We start from the raw sequence: 14,949 nt of genomic DNA on the forward strand, positions 1-14,949 counted from the left end.
GAATGTGAGCCCACAGAGTCAGTGCTTGCTTTTTCTCCCCTGTCCCCCACCTTCCTGCCCTTCCACCTCACTCCACCAGGTCTCAGGCAAGGGAAAGAGAGAAAAGGAGCTTAGCAGATTCTATGCCTGAAACTCAAAAATAAAATGTTGTGCGCTCTATATTTAAGACCACCGCTTCTGGCATTGAAGAGCACCTGCTAGTCTTGTAGCCACAGCAGGACATCTACAAGTAGCATCTCTAAAGCAGCATCTGAAGATTAAGCCCACTCTCATCTATTCCTGCCAACTGTTACTGCATAGAGCTTGTATGAACACAGAAAACAGGGTGCAGCTCTTCTCAGCCTTTGGCCCAAAGCTGCAACTAAGTTAGGAGAAACATCAAATCTGTCTGCTCTGATCAGGCCTCCATCCTTATCTCATCTGGAGGAGTTTTCCTACAAGCCCCCAAATGAAAAGCTGCAGAGACGCCCTGAATCCATGCAGAATAGAGTAGCTCTGGTTTGCTCCTGCTCCCACCAGAGTTCACCATCTGCTCTGCCACTGTCTCCAATGGGGGCAGGTCTTAGCCGAGGGGAAGTCCACAACGGAGCAGGCTTCAGGTCTCTGCACAGCTGCAGTGCAGCAGTCTGGCCAGAGTGCCCCAGCAATGGTGCACATCAGCCCTTTGAGAATCTGCCAGCACTAGAGCAAGGCATCCCAGAAGACCCTTCTCCAACCACGATGGAAAATTTTCCGTAGGCAGTTTGGCTCTGGTTACGGAAACGGACATCCATAAATGCTCTGCAACACATTTATTAAGCATGTGCCTCAAGACTCTTYCAGGAATCACACAGAGAGAGGGACCATGCCAGGCTGAGCTGAAGCAAAGGCAGTTTTTTCCAGGCTCTGTTTTTCTTTGTTTGTTTTCAAGAAGAGCAGTAAACAGCTCTGCCTAGACCTGTACCCGCCCTGTCTGCACAAGTCTCTAGCTGAGGCACAGCTCCTCCAGCTCCCAGTGTCAGCACATCCCCAGGCCACGCTACACTGAGGCAAGACAGGGATGCATGAAGCCTTCCTCACCACACAAGGGAATCCCGTTTTTCAGGCTGCTCTTCTGTCAGATCAGGGATGTGGTTGGCTCAGGGCAGGTTTTAGAGCCTCATTAACACTCTGCAATGAGGCCTGGCAACAGTTGATTTGATTTAAGGTTCATTTCCAGGCTGTGATTTAAGAGAAGATTTGCTTAATGTTCTCTAACAGACTCTTCTGACTGGGAGCTTGAGTGCTGCCTAATGACAGTCTTATTTATTGTAATGTCTTTGCAGTGCAGAGTCTAAAGGATCAGGGCAGAAGCACAGCAGCTGCTGGCAGGTGTTCAGCTGGCAGGGGAAGCATCCCTCACTGCAGGAAGTGGTAACAGGCACTGGGAACTGCATTCCTTTATTCAAAACAGCCAGATATTGTATCTGCTCCCTGCTTCAAGAGGTCTGCAGGACAGACCGCTCTTGGTTTGCCTAAGATAGACAGCACAGCATCTCTATATGCCTTTTTTCTCCATTTTCTCCCTACTGCAGTATTTGAGTGGTGGGGAACATCAAAGTGCCTGCTTATCTCCAGAGRGGTTAAAAGGCAACTCACAAACAAGACTTCCAGTTTCTCCTCCCTATTGCCCAGTTTTGGGCTTCCAACTCAATGGCTAAGCCTGCTTTCCTCCTGAGAGGGAGGCAGTTGCAGTCTGACATTTGTAAACTGCTTTGAGCTTCTGAGCCGGACATACCCATCCCAAGGCCAAACATGCAGACATCCATCACACAAGTGAAGACAGTAGGTCAAGCAAAGGTTTGTCATATTTTAATGACATTGATCTTTGGTGTTTCCCTCGTTAGCACTCGTGCTCTCCCCGTCCTTCCTCCACAAGCCTGCTAGGGATGGAGAGTTACAAACGAAAAGGAAAATCACATTTGAGACTAAAAACAAAATATCAGAGCCTTGATTTCTCCACTAGAAACTACATGTACAAGGTCAAGATTTCACATGCAACACCTTACATCACAGACCCATACCTCACACTCTGGCCTGGAGCTGAAAGTATTCCCTGTCCTGTGCCAAGGGGGTGCAGCTCAGACCTGGTGCCATGAGACTGCTGGGATGACTCATTCACATTAAGATTGGCACAGCTTAGAACATCCTTGCATGAACTGCATCCTGACCAGAAAGYGGTAGCCCCTTTCCCTCTATCCATCTGTAACCACAGCTCTGCTTAGGTTCCAGCCAAGTACTAAACCAACACTCTAAAAGGGAAAGAACTCCACTCACGAGCAGTTTGAGAGCCATGCAGGTTTTGGCAAAGCCCAGCTCGTCCCAGAGAAGACCACAACTCAGGCAGGAAGGGTCCCAAAACATACCATGCTCTGAAGGGGAGCAGGGCTGTGCCATGGAGCGGGACTGTGGCCTGGAAGACTCCTCCACTCCAGCGAAGAGCTGGAGCATCACATCCAGGTCCGCCCAGTAGGATTGCCTGTCTCCGGAAGGATGTTGCAAGCCCCTTTCCCTTTCTTCACTCTACTAGTCAATCCCTAGGCATAAAAGGGCAGGAAAGAGGAAAGGAAAGAAGCTTTACAAAGGACGTTTACCAAATTGCAGTGTTAGGGCTGAGCTCAGGGGATCCCAGGGGGCTGCAAAATCTGCACGAGGTGCAACCAGGATGGTCTATGTTCCTGTTAACTATTCAGCAGCAGGAATGTTGGAATTTAAGATAATATGCCTTCTTCCCCATGGCTTCTCTTGCAGTTCTTATCCCTTCCCACTCACCCAGGGTACAGATGCCCTCTGAACTGCCAACATCCTGCCAGAGCCACAAGTCCCTACTCTTCCAGCTCCTGGCCAGTTGTGAGGTACAGGTCTCCGCTGAGCAGTACAAGGGTAGCACCAACACACAACTCATCTCTACCTGTTCCGCGACTCCCCACTGGTGCTGTCATTACTATAGAAGTTGGTACTGTCAGGAAGATGGTTATTATTAGTTAGGTCACTGTGTTCAATTGGTCCCTCAGTGTCCATGAAGGACTGGGCCTGCTCTGACAGGTCCAGATCACCAGCTCCTTGTCCTTCACTCCCGACAGGGGCTGTCCGCAGGCTCAGGCCATGCTCTGACAGCTGCATAGACTCTGAAAGGATCCGTCCCTCCAGCTCAGCTGCCAGCTGCTGAGAGGCGGACTGCTGTGCTGAGGTGCCCTCAGCCCCAGTGGACTCTGCACCAGTCTGAGAGCTGCGGTGGATCCGGTGGCTCACAATGATGTTGTTGCCAAAGCCGCCCATAGATGCCATGGTGGTGCTCTGCTCCCGCTGGACCACGGCAGTCATGCCACCTTCTGCCATGAGCCTTTGGATCCTACTCAGGGCATCCTCCCCACTAGCCCCATATTCTGGACCTTCACCTGCAAGAGAGAACAGAAGCAAATTTGGCACACAAAGAAAACTACAGGACAAAGAAAAAGCATACTCAGCAGATGCATCACCGTGCACATGGGCTGGGACAGAAAAGTGGCTTTGCTCCAGAAGCCTGACATTTTATTCCTCTAACTTTTCCACTGAAGTGCCAAAAAAAAGGCCCTCAACTCTGTCAAGAAAATTTTGCTGCCACTGCCACAGATATCCCTCAGATTGCATGTCCAAGCCTTGGAGAGGAAGCTCTTACCCAGCCATACAGGTGAGGAAAGACTGAGGTCAAAGATGCAGAGCATTTTCTCGCACTTACAGAGACAGTCCAGCCAGTCCAACAGGGACAGGAAGAGAAAAGCTCAATTTGCATTGCAATAAAGCAAACACTTTGCCATGGTGTAAAGGAGTCCTGTGGCCTTTCCTACTTTACCCATTTGAGAACACCCCAGGCAAACAAGTTGAAAGCAATCTCCCCCACATCAGGGAGGACAGGGGCAGGTGGCCCAGCAGAGATCGCAGCTACAGAACAAGGTCTGCTTCTGCAACACCTATGCTTGGGAAAAGACCAAGCATTTAGGCTCCCCTCTGCTGGTATCTTTCGAGGCAAGCAAAGAGCATCTCTTAAATTCTAGGACCTTTGTATACTTAATCTCCTAGCCTTCCCTTCACAGTCAGGCTGTACTGAGCTCTGAGGGAACCATCATCAGATATCTTGGTTGCTGAAGATTAACTCTGAAGAACAAAATCTCACAGAAAGACAGACCATCTAGAAGAATAAATCCCCACGGCAAGAAGGTCCAGCCCAGCTCTCTTTCCCAGCATCCTCCTTTAGCCGCAAACCTCACCCAGACTGTTTGGGGGAAAAATTTGTAATCATAAACTGCTAGAATGGTTTCATAGTGGCATCCTGCTGATTCTTATTAAAGAGAGAAATCTCACTCCCAGCTCCATGAAGCCATCACAGTGCTGATTAGAGGACAGGAGAAAGCCATGATATCTCCTGGCACCAGGGAAATGAACACAAATGTCAACAAGGCTAAATAGAGGCAGGAGTTTAAAAACAATAAAAAACAAAATGCCACACTGACTAGGAAGACAAAACAGCTTAGGRCTGTGGGGCTACATGTAACATGTACACAATCAGTGACAGCTTATTCCTTTTCCTCATGTGTGGTAATTGCATCAAACACCAGTGACTGCCTCCACCACAGGGTATGGGTAATTTCATCTTCAGGCAAGCTTGCTGACATACTGCCCTGTCACAGAAACAACACAGATACTAAGGGCAAATTTATTCGCACAAATAGAGTAAGTCTTTTTCTGCTAGGGATGTAGTGGCCTACTATATACACTATACACAGGGCAATTTTATAGCTCCTTGGTTAGAGCGTGACTGAGACCACAGACACCAGTAACCACAGAAGTGTTTGCAGCAGAGCCTAGAGGAGCATGAATACCCACTGAGCAGAGTCTGGCCAACAACTCTGGCAGAGAAATCCTGTGCATGATGTGGTTGATGCAGGAACAAGGAACCAGGCTGACCAGCACAGACAACACCGAGCACAGAGGAGACTGTCAGATGGCTGGAAACTTCAGTGTGAAAAGCATAAATGCCTGTGGACTTTGGAGCCTTAATGATGAGTATGAGGTAAGTGGAGGGTTTGAGAAACATGATTTTGTCATCATTTCCTTCTGAGGGCACAGTCATAAGCACTTTGTTGCCAAGCATCTGGCTGTGCCTGACAGGAAAGCTGAGACGACCAAGGTTGCGACCCAGCTTAGAGGCATGCCAGCCAGCCCTATCTGTACAAGACCTGAAACAGCAGGCATTCTGCCCTTGACAGACCACTTACCATAAACTGGTCAATACCAGGAACACTGGAGCTGCAGTCAGCAAGAACCCCCAGCTGATGCTCCTAACATCACGAACATGTGCTTCACAGCAGCAGTCCATGCAGGCAGCACACAACACAGCACCCTCTGCTCTTCCCTCCCCTTAATTACCACCTGCCATCGCTGAASTTCCCGGATTTGAAGCTGTTGCCTGCTCAAGGAGCAGGAAAGGGCTGATGCCACAGCAAAAATTGGCAGGTTATTAGGTCATGAGCTTTCAGACTATGAGCACAGAGGATGCTGGAAATTCCAGAAGGATCAACCACCAAAGGCCAGAAGTCAGCCTCACCACACAAGCAGTCAAGAAGCACCTCTGCTTTGGAGGGGGGGTCCTCCCCTTTTCCCCTCAGGTTTCAACGATGACTTTGGCCGAACAGTTATGAACAAAGCTTCCTGAGAGATTTGCCTTGATCTGAGCTGCAGCACAGATTCACATACAGCCCATTTCTACTGCCTGGTGACTCCCACACATTCTTCACAATGCTGCCAATGCAGCCTGCATTAGTACTCAGTGGAAGTGGGATAAGCTAACTTCCACTTAGTGGAGGTTCAGAGCATGTACACAGGCACTTACCCCAAAGCAACAGTAATGCTGTAAATCCACACCTCAGCTCTCTAGAGGTTTCAGCTTACTGTAGTGGCCAAACTCCATTCCCCACTCCACCAGATGAACAAAAGCAGTACAGAGAGAAACCCCATACTAGTGATGCTTTCTTTTCTTTTTTTTTTTTTTTTTTTTAATCTTCCTCAGACTCCAAGGACTTCAGACATATACTGAGCATGAACCTGAGTTCATGCAGGAGGAACAGGCCAAATGACAGTACATCTCATTCCTCTTCTCTCTATTAATGCTAAAAACTATATTCTTATCTCCCAGGCTCTGTAAAATCCTCTATCCTAAGCTCATATTCTTTTAGGCTCACCTTTCTGGGTCAGGAAAACAGCAGAACACCCTCAGAGCACTACAGACAAAACCCCAAAAACCTGAGTGAGCTAACCAGCTCCAGAAACAGAAAAAGTGTGTGAAGTTCATGTGTGGTCATAACACCTGGCAATTTGTCTGCTACTCAGGCTGTCCCTGTGTCAGAATCCATCACAGAGCAAAAAGCAATCCTGAGACACACTCACCATCTGTTTCTGGACATGGATGCACACGTTCTGTGCATGACAGGACACAAAAGGATCATCCAGGGTTCCCTTCTACAATACAAATATTAGTAGCATGTCCACAGTGCTATTCCTACAGATCTTTTCTATGATACCTAAGGTGACCTTTCCAGAGCTCCTATAGGAGGAGTTTGAGCATGCATTGGAGCTGGGTTGGGGGGGAAAAGTAACAGGTAGTCTTTCTTGTAACCTGTAACTTGTTTACCTGTGGGCATGGAGAGCACACATCCAATAAAGTGAAAAGCCCATGGAAGCAAGGCTAAGACTGGACTCATCTGTGATGGTTTCATGCACTGGCCTCACTCTTCAATTTTTCCTATTCTCAGTTTTCCTCTTTCTAAAACAAGCAGTAGTTAGTAGCTAGGCTTGCAAACAAAGCTTCAGAATTAGAACTAAGTGTAAGCACTGCAGAGATGTCCAAGTCTTCAGCACACATGGAACAATAGCTCTGAGGTGTGAGCTGACCCACTAATTCATGTGCTCAAAGATAAAAATATCAATATTTTTAAATTGTTATGCACTTGTTGCATAAGGAGAGAAAAGGGAGGGCCACAGCTCTGCATAACCAGATATGAATGATCACATCTCCCTTTAGTGCCACAAGAAACACTACCTGTTACTTTTCCCCCCCAACTCAGCTCCGATGCATGCTCAAACTCCTTTTACAGGTTACCTAATCTCAAGCAACTGTGAAGAACTCAGAAAAGGCACAATTGCTTTCACTTGTGACAAATTCCTTAACAGTATCTCACCTTGGTGATATGTATGAATGAAACTTACTTTTGTAATGAGAATTTAAGAGTACCATCCCAACATTTAATCCCCAGAGATCTAGGTACTTGAAAGGTAAATGTAAAGGCTTCTCATGGTACAAGATACTTCTAGAACCCTGTGATATTTTTAGGGAGGGCTTTGAAGAGAAACTGAAATTTATAGTTCTATAGGGTATAAAATACATATTTTACAGATGGACAGACAGAGGAAAGGTTAAGTGTTCTGCCCAGGCTTTTACTCAGAAAATGAGAGGCACATTTGGAAACAGAACCCAGGTGTTCCCCTTTCCCACTCTAATCACAAAAGTCACCTCACATGTGACAACAGCATTACAAGAACTTGCTCAGCATTAGCAAAGCAGCATGTTTCTTTGTAGCATTCACAAGGCTCAGCTGGGGACAGGGTATTCCTGCCCATGCAGCCCCCACACTACACACTCCTAATGTCTCAGGATAAGGAAGTTACATTGCATCCATGGGGTCAGACACACTGACTCTGCTCAAGAGTGCTGCCTAGGTATCCACAGGATGCCTAAGGAACGTACCAGGAAATTTACACCAGGAAATTTTCATCTATATGTGATCTCTTTTCATTACTAACAATTGGAACAGACAATCCCACAAGCCCAAACCTTTGTTTTACAAACCTTTTCCCACTCAGAGCAACCTCTCATCATCAGATTACAACATTTGAAAGCACTTGCACAAAGATGGAAATTTGTAGTGGCCAGTGAGAAGTATTGCAACCAAATAGGTTATGAAACTATAAATGGCATGACAGCAGTCAATGTGTTGCTCCACTAAATATAGGCAAAGTAGCAGTCTACTTATGGCAAGTTGTCTGATGTCTACAAATGCAGTAATTACAATACATGCCTATTTGCTCAATGAGCATTTAGCTATCTGAATTTTAAGCCCCAAAGACCATCTAGATGATAGGAACTGAGATGACAACGGCCATTCATTTACTTCCATCAGGGTTTTTTGTTTGTTTTTAAACCAACTGCATTAACTTGAAGAGAGTCTGATATACTGGCAAGGGCCAAGGACAGCGCACACACACACAATCAGCCAAGTTTCCTGTAGCTCTATAAAGGCCATTAATCTCAGTCTACAGTACCTTTTGCGCTGTTCCAGGCTCTGACAGCTACTACCACTTGTACTATATGCCACAGATTTAGCAGCGTGAGTAAGTGTCTGCCACAGCCTGACCCAATCTTGATTGGGAATTACAATTTCTAAAGGTTAAAACTTTAGGTCATTAAGTCTCATAAGGAATCTTTGCTCATTTAAGTGAGATTTAATTTGCAAACAGATTCCATCCCCATTGCACCCTTCCATTTCCAAGGGAAAAGGTAGTGTAAATCCCAGCAGATTGTTTGTAATTAAGAGTGCCTCAAAGTTACAGCTCATCACAATTTCCACTATGTCTATTAGATTAAAAGAAAGTAGGAGGCAGCTGAAACACTGTTTCAGGCACTTCTTGGTACCTCTCCTGATTTCTCTCCCAACTCTAGGTTCTTTTGGCTTATGCATGGTTTGCAAGCAGAGTTCACAAGGCAAACAGCAACTACCACAAAACAAAAAGATACAGGCATTAGAGGGATTCACTTCTAATAAAGTCATCATACACTCATTCCTCTAAAGGAGGTAGAAAGATAATCAGAACAGCAAAGTCCCTGCAGAGCTTTGCATGAGAAAAGGAAACTATTTATACCCACATGGAGCTTAATTAGATTTCTGATGCAATTCTGCATACATTTTTTCACAGTAAGCACATATCTGCGAGAAAAGCCCTGATCCAGAATTCCCCACACCAGCAGGGTTGACAGGACATAGGACAGAAACCCATCTTGGGAGCAGCATCAGCTCCCCCCCCCCCCCTTTTTTTAAATAAATATTCACCTTCTTTTTTTTCCTCATGATGAGGTGATAATTAAAACACTTTCTTTTACACTACTCAGTCACATCTGATTTATCCATTCTGCTGCTGCTAATACTGCTAAAGCCCTTACATAGTAATTTACATCTTCAAAGCTCCATACAAAACACTAATTAATCTTCACAGCCCCTGGTGCACTGTACAATGGGAAGATATTTTTTTCCCCTTTTGTATAAGATTAATAATTTGTCCTACGTCACACACCAAGTTAGTGGTAGCACGCTATTTGTTTTTAGGTGTCCCTGACATCTAGATCCTGCCATTAGGAAACACTGCTTCCCTTTCAATAGGCAAAGAGTTACAGCAGATTTAGTGAGCGAATTAACCATCAGAAAAGCAACACAGCACCTAGCCTTCCTGAACACACTGGACCAGGATCATATGAGCTTATTGTCCAGGCATAACAGTAACCTTAATGCCACAGCAAGCCCAATGGGGCTCAATCTGTGCTAATGCAAAGCACTAAAGGCCCCTTAGAAGATGAAGCATGCCACTAATGCCACAAGTCCGTGGCTAATTGGCTGTGTTGATAACAGTAGATGAACAAGCCAGTCTATCCAAACTTGTCTTCCCACTTCACAATAGTTCCTTGTACTATTCTTCTGTTAAGGATTACGGCTGCTTTTGGATCCTACACTCTCCCGATAGTTAATCTCTTGACAGCTCCCTGTTCTGAGCTGCTCTTGAGCCTTTGCACAGGAGTCTCAGCTGAGAACCCAACTGGCAAAAGATCTGATCAGCTACAAGGTAAGAATGCTTGGCTCATCTCCAGTGTATGCATCCATACTAAAAATAATTAATCTGCTCTGAGAATCCTCATAGTAGACAAGAAAGTGACCTACCCATTTTACAGGTCAAGCAAGAGCCAGAGATCACATCCAGATGTGGAACCTGTCAATCTTCTTCCAGTCAAAAAAGACAGAGAGGACAGGAAGTCTCTGGTTTGTTATCCACACTCCTTTTCTGCCAAATGCTACATTTTGCTCCTTTCCAGAGACAGCCTGCCCAAGGCACTGGTAAAGGACACCGCTTCCTCATCTCATTAATGGTCTAGTCACAAACCTTGCTCTAGATCTGAAAATTGAAAGGCTAATTAAAAAGAACAGGATAATGAAACTTTCAGATGAATGCAGAACAGTAGCAGTGAAGAGAAGCACCAGAGAAGCCCACTGGCTTAACAGAGCAGAGAGACAGGTTCCCAAGCGTGCAGCATCAGCCATCATTATCTTGATGGAAGGACGTCCCACAGCTGCTGCACACTCTACCATGTTCTCAGTCAGCATAACACATTCAGTGGAAGAAACAAGGTCATCTTTCCCATGAGTTCAGCATTTGTCCAGATACTCTACTTCCAAGCCTGATTCACACACCATCAACAGTAACTTTCTAGAGATGTTAAATCCAGCTCCACTGAGATAAGCTGGTAGGTAACCCCTCAAATCATGAAGAAATTTGCCACTTCAAACAGAAGAGCCAAGATCAGAGAAATGCAAAGCCATGTCACATGTGCTGGATGCTACCTAGCAGAAACTATGCAGAAGCTGCATGCCAAAAAGCATCTTCCAGAACAAGAGGGCCCAAACATACAGGCACAAGCAGGCATGCCATGGGGCTGCTTTTCAAAGCCAAGTAGGATGACCACAAACCAACCTTTTCGAAATTGCCTCCTTGATTCTCTCTGCCTTTCCTATGTATACATTACCTGATTCCTTCCCTAGCTAAGCCTCACTTAGACTATCCTGTAGCTGAATATCTACATTAGCATCTCAGTACTAGGCCAAAGTCCAAAAGGAGCATCTCATGGCATGGTACTTGGATATAATCATCATGCTTTCAAAAGATCAGTGATTTGTTATCATATGGGAATTGAACATCAGGTGCTTCCAGCTCTTTACACATTCATAAGTGTTCTCAGACTGGAAAATGCTAGAGGTAGTTTCTGAACAGCTGAGCTGGACACTCACAGCCTTTACCTACCAGATTAAACAAAATACCCGTATCTGCTCTGTGAGAAGTGATTTGCAGTATTTTATTTTGTTGTCAGAATTGCTGAGCTTGTGAAGCCTGCACAGATTTTAGATGCTGGGGTTGGAGGGCCAAGCTAAGCTCTAACAGAGGACAAAAGAATAATTCTTAGCAGTTTTCAGCCTTACTGACGGTTAAAGCGCAGGGGATTTGGGAGGAGCAATGCCAGTGCCACTGATTTATAAAGAAGCAATGATCCAGAAAAGAGTTCATTATGCCCTCTAAAAGCAAGCAAAGACGACTTCCTTACCAGATGGACAGAGATTCACTGTCCTGATCATCCTGGCCTGGCTACAGAAAAATCAGGCTGAAGAAATCTTTGCTGAAGAGATGCCAGAGTGTCCAACAAATGCATTCACAGGATATGAGGCCTATGTAGAAGCTCCTTACCACCAGGTTGAGCTATGTCAAGTTAGTCATTGCTTGAGCTCCTACCTYCCCCAGTCCCTGCAGAGGCGGATTCCTGCTCCTGTACCTCCCTCTCTGTCTGAGTCTCAGCATTCTGTAGCTGAGGTGCCAAGGTCTGGGTACCCTGCGAAGTCACAGAGGTGGGGGGGTTTCGGGGTTGCAGGCCTATGGCATTCATCAGGCCCATGTCCCTGTCTGTCCTCCATGTGGCTCTGCTGGTTCTGAAAAGAGAGAAAAACAAATAAGACCAAGAGCATTGGAGGTCACAAGTCCCAGCAACATGGAAGCATCCACCTGAGCCGCCTCTTGCTTCCATTCCAAGCAGGCATCTGCTAGCCACTGTGCAGGTAGAGGATGGAGGGAATTGTGGCCTGGCACTTATTTACACACACAGATGCATCCCTCCATCCTCAGCTGGCTGACCTCGAGCCAAGAAAGTCTTTTACTCCACTCACCCTTCCACAGAGGCCGTGTGCTTGACAGGCATTGACGTCCCTGCAGTACCACTAAGCCTGCAGAACAAACTCCCTGTCTCAGGGCCACTGAGTTGAGTAGGTAACGCAACACACAGCACAGAACTGTAAGCMCATGCAACCTCCCTCTGAGTGTCGGCAGGGCAGTTTCAGCTCCCAAGGATACAGTCTGTATCCCTTCCCTCCTTTGGGCCTCCTAGTTTGTCATCATCACACATGAATGCACTCCAGCAGGCATTTCTGCCCATTCCAGTCAGACAGGAGAAATTCTCTGTTCTCCAATGCAAATAATAGGAACAGCCTCAAGGCTCATTAGCTTCTTTTCAGAAACAAACAGTTGAAATGCATGGCATTACAAGAGCTAAATGTTGGCAATGGTTGGATGCTCTTCCCAAAACTGACCTCTGGTAGCAAGTGCTGGGAATGCTAAAGAGGCTCTAGGAAAGATTGCCTCATTGCACAATCTACATCCTTTCATAAATATTTGAAGTCTGCCACACTTCTTTTGCCCTCTGTTAGGAGCTAGTTTGTTCTCAAGCAATATTTCTGCCTTTGGTGCCTGAGCCCCCTAAAGAAAGGAGGGGGAGGTCTGAGTTCACATCCTTCAGCTACTTCTAAGTCCATGATGCAAGACCGATGTTCTGCCAAAAAACATGAGTAGTGAGTGGCAATGACCACTTGCATAGCACAAGAAAGAATCTTTACTGTTTAGTATTCATCCCCAGTCAGACCAAGGGCGTGGGACAGTACAGAACATTGCCCTGCGCACCAGCTCTTAACTTCCGTGGGATTCTGGAGCTCACAAGCCAGAAACAAGACTGCTCCCCTTTCTGAGAACAGCTGGCTTAAGGAGAAGTACTCTTCACTGGTGCAAGGTGGAAGGGACTACAACACCACCCTCATGTTTAGAACAGTGTGTGTATCACCAGACAGATGGGATAAAGTGGCCAATAGGGTACTAAAGGAATTTAGATTTATTTGTAAGAGTTTATTGTAGAGAAACAACTGTCCTATGACCAGAAATCAAACAAAGATGGAGGGGGGGGGAGACTCTCCTGACTCCCAGTCACCAAGGCCACCCAATGGATTTGCACTCATCTCTGCAACTCTCACATTCTTCAGTCACCCTCCAAAGGCATCGTTTACTTTGTGTGGTGTTTTTCATGCAACAAGCCCCACATATTCCTCCAGCAACTTGCCTGAGGATATTATTGAGGCCATAGATGACAGATATACTTCACTATCACTGGCAGCACTTTGAGGTACCGAACTTCACTTATTGGAAGCATGACAGGTGGCACTACCTAGTCTGTGCCACCTGTCAGGCTTCCCATAAAAAGGGAAAAAGGGAAATCGCATTTTTAAAGCTGAAAGTGTGAAGGGAACAAAGAGAAAGAAGCAATGCTGTCAGATGTAGTGACCCCAGCAGAAAGGGTCAGCTCTTTCAATACCCACACCCAGGAGACTCACCCAGGCCGCTCAGTGCTCCTGCTGCTGGAATGCACAGCGAAGACGTTCTCATTCTGCTGGTCCCAGTGGTACTCGACTCCAGAGTTTAAGGCCCTTGAAATGCCAAAGGAGAAAAAATATTAAGATGGAGACTATTATCCACACAAGTTCACTGCGGCTCACGCTGCACAGCAGGATACCATTCCAGCCAGCCTGCATTATTTCCACACAACATGGAGGAGAGCGTTGAGTCCAGCCCCACAGAAGCTGCACATCTAGCACAGTTCACATTTTCCTTACAAGGGCTTACCATCATAAACAGCCTTGCAAACATGGAGTACTGTATTACCCAAATTGCTCTGGAATATCCCATTCATTTTAACTGAATATTAACATTGAAACACAGCAGCATGAGCAGAGAGATTTTCAGGAAATTGAGATGTACATCTGTGTATATAAAATCAGGTTACTGTAGCTCYAAGAGATTAAAAGAGTAGAAAGACCAGTTCTCTTTGTGGTACCTGCCAGCATTTCCTGCACTAGGTAATGCTAAGTAAAACACTGCTCTTATTCAACAGCTTGTTTCTTCACAAAGGGTTCGCATTCTACCTATAAATAAATCTCTGTACAGCCCTCCCACTGACTGTCACTGTGGAGCAAGGGCAGATGTAGAGGATATTCTAATAAAAATTTCCACAAAAGGGGTTGTACTGGACTAACTATGTCAGGGTCAGAAAAGTCCGAAGTTCAAAGCTTCAATTTTACAATTAATGCTACTGAGTTTAACAGAATAGCCAATGCTCTGGCAACCTTTCACAGTGCATTTCCCCAAAAGATGTGCAAATCCAGGGCTGGCTAATCAGTTCACAGGAGCAGGCAAGGTTAACAACATGCTGTTAACACACCTTCACCAAAGACTATGGACATTCACAGAAACTAAGCTTTCATAATCGTACTACCATAAATACACATCCCTCTATTTCTGAGGCCCAAACATTCTTAAACTGGGAGAGGATAAGAGGGAAGCCAACATATTCTACGCTGTATAGAAATGTTTGAGACCTCCTAGCCACATAAGGACACACCTCCTACAGAAATGAAGCAGTGAATTATGGGATTTGAGCTAGACAGCCAAGTTCTACTCCCATAAAGTCCTAGAGCATGGACTAGACCTCACCTACCTGAAACATGGGGCAATAGTAGGGACATAAATATAAGCTTGAAGAACCATGCACAACACTTTGTAATCCCATTCCCCCCCCCCCCACAGGATCCAGAGTGTGGCTTAAGGCCTTACTCTGGAGGGATAGTTTTGGAATACAAGATACAGCAGCATGAGTAGCTTCTAGGACTCCAGAAATCACACTGCAGGAGTACAGCCAGCCAGGTATGTCAGAGA

General features: G+C 45.9%; 1 protein-coding gene across 11 annotated transcripts in view; it reads right to left on the reverse strand.

Moving 5' to 3' along the window:
• Nucleotides 1-1,808: 1,808 nt before the first annotated feature.
• Nucleotides 1,809-14,949, reverse strand: part of AMBRA1 (autophagy and beclin 1 regulator 1) — a 144,504-nt gene continuing 131,363 nt past the window's right edge. For 8 of the 11 annotated variants that reach the window (XM_026090606.1, XM_026090608.1, XM_026090607.1 and 5 more), the window contains 3 exons: nucleotides 13,572-13,664; nucleotides 11,656-11,849; nucleotides 1,809-3,416 (listed from right to left, as the gene is read on the reverse strand). In XM_026090606.1, the coding sequence (XP_025946391.1) occupies nucleotides 2,926-3,416; nucleotides 11,656-11,849; nucleotides 13,572-13,664 (778 nt within the window). In that variant the 3' untranslated portion in view covers nucleotides 1,809-2,925. Of the gene's footprint in view, nucleotides 3,417-10,037; nucleotides 10,270-11,470; nucleotides 11,850-13,571; nucleotides 13,665-14,949 lie in introns of all 11 variants that reach the window. The other 3 variants (XR_003257643.1, XR_003257642.1, XM_026090613.1) reach the window with 3 other exon arrangements.

Source organism: Apteryx rowi, unplaced genomic scaffold (assembly GCF_003343035.1).
Source record: "Apteryx rowi isolate R43461 unplaced genomic scaffold, aptRow1 scaffold_862, whole genome shotgun sequence".
NCBI classification, from domain to species: Eukaryota; Metazoa; Chordata; class Aves; order Apterygiformes; family Apterygidae; genus Apteryx; species Apteryx rowi.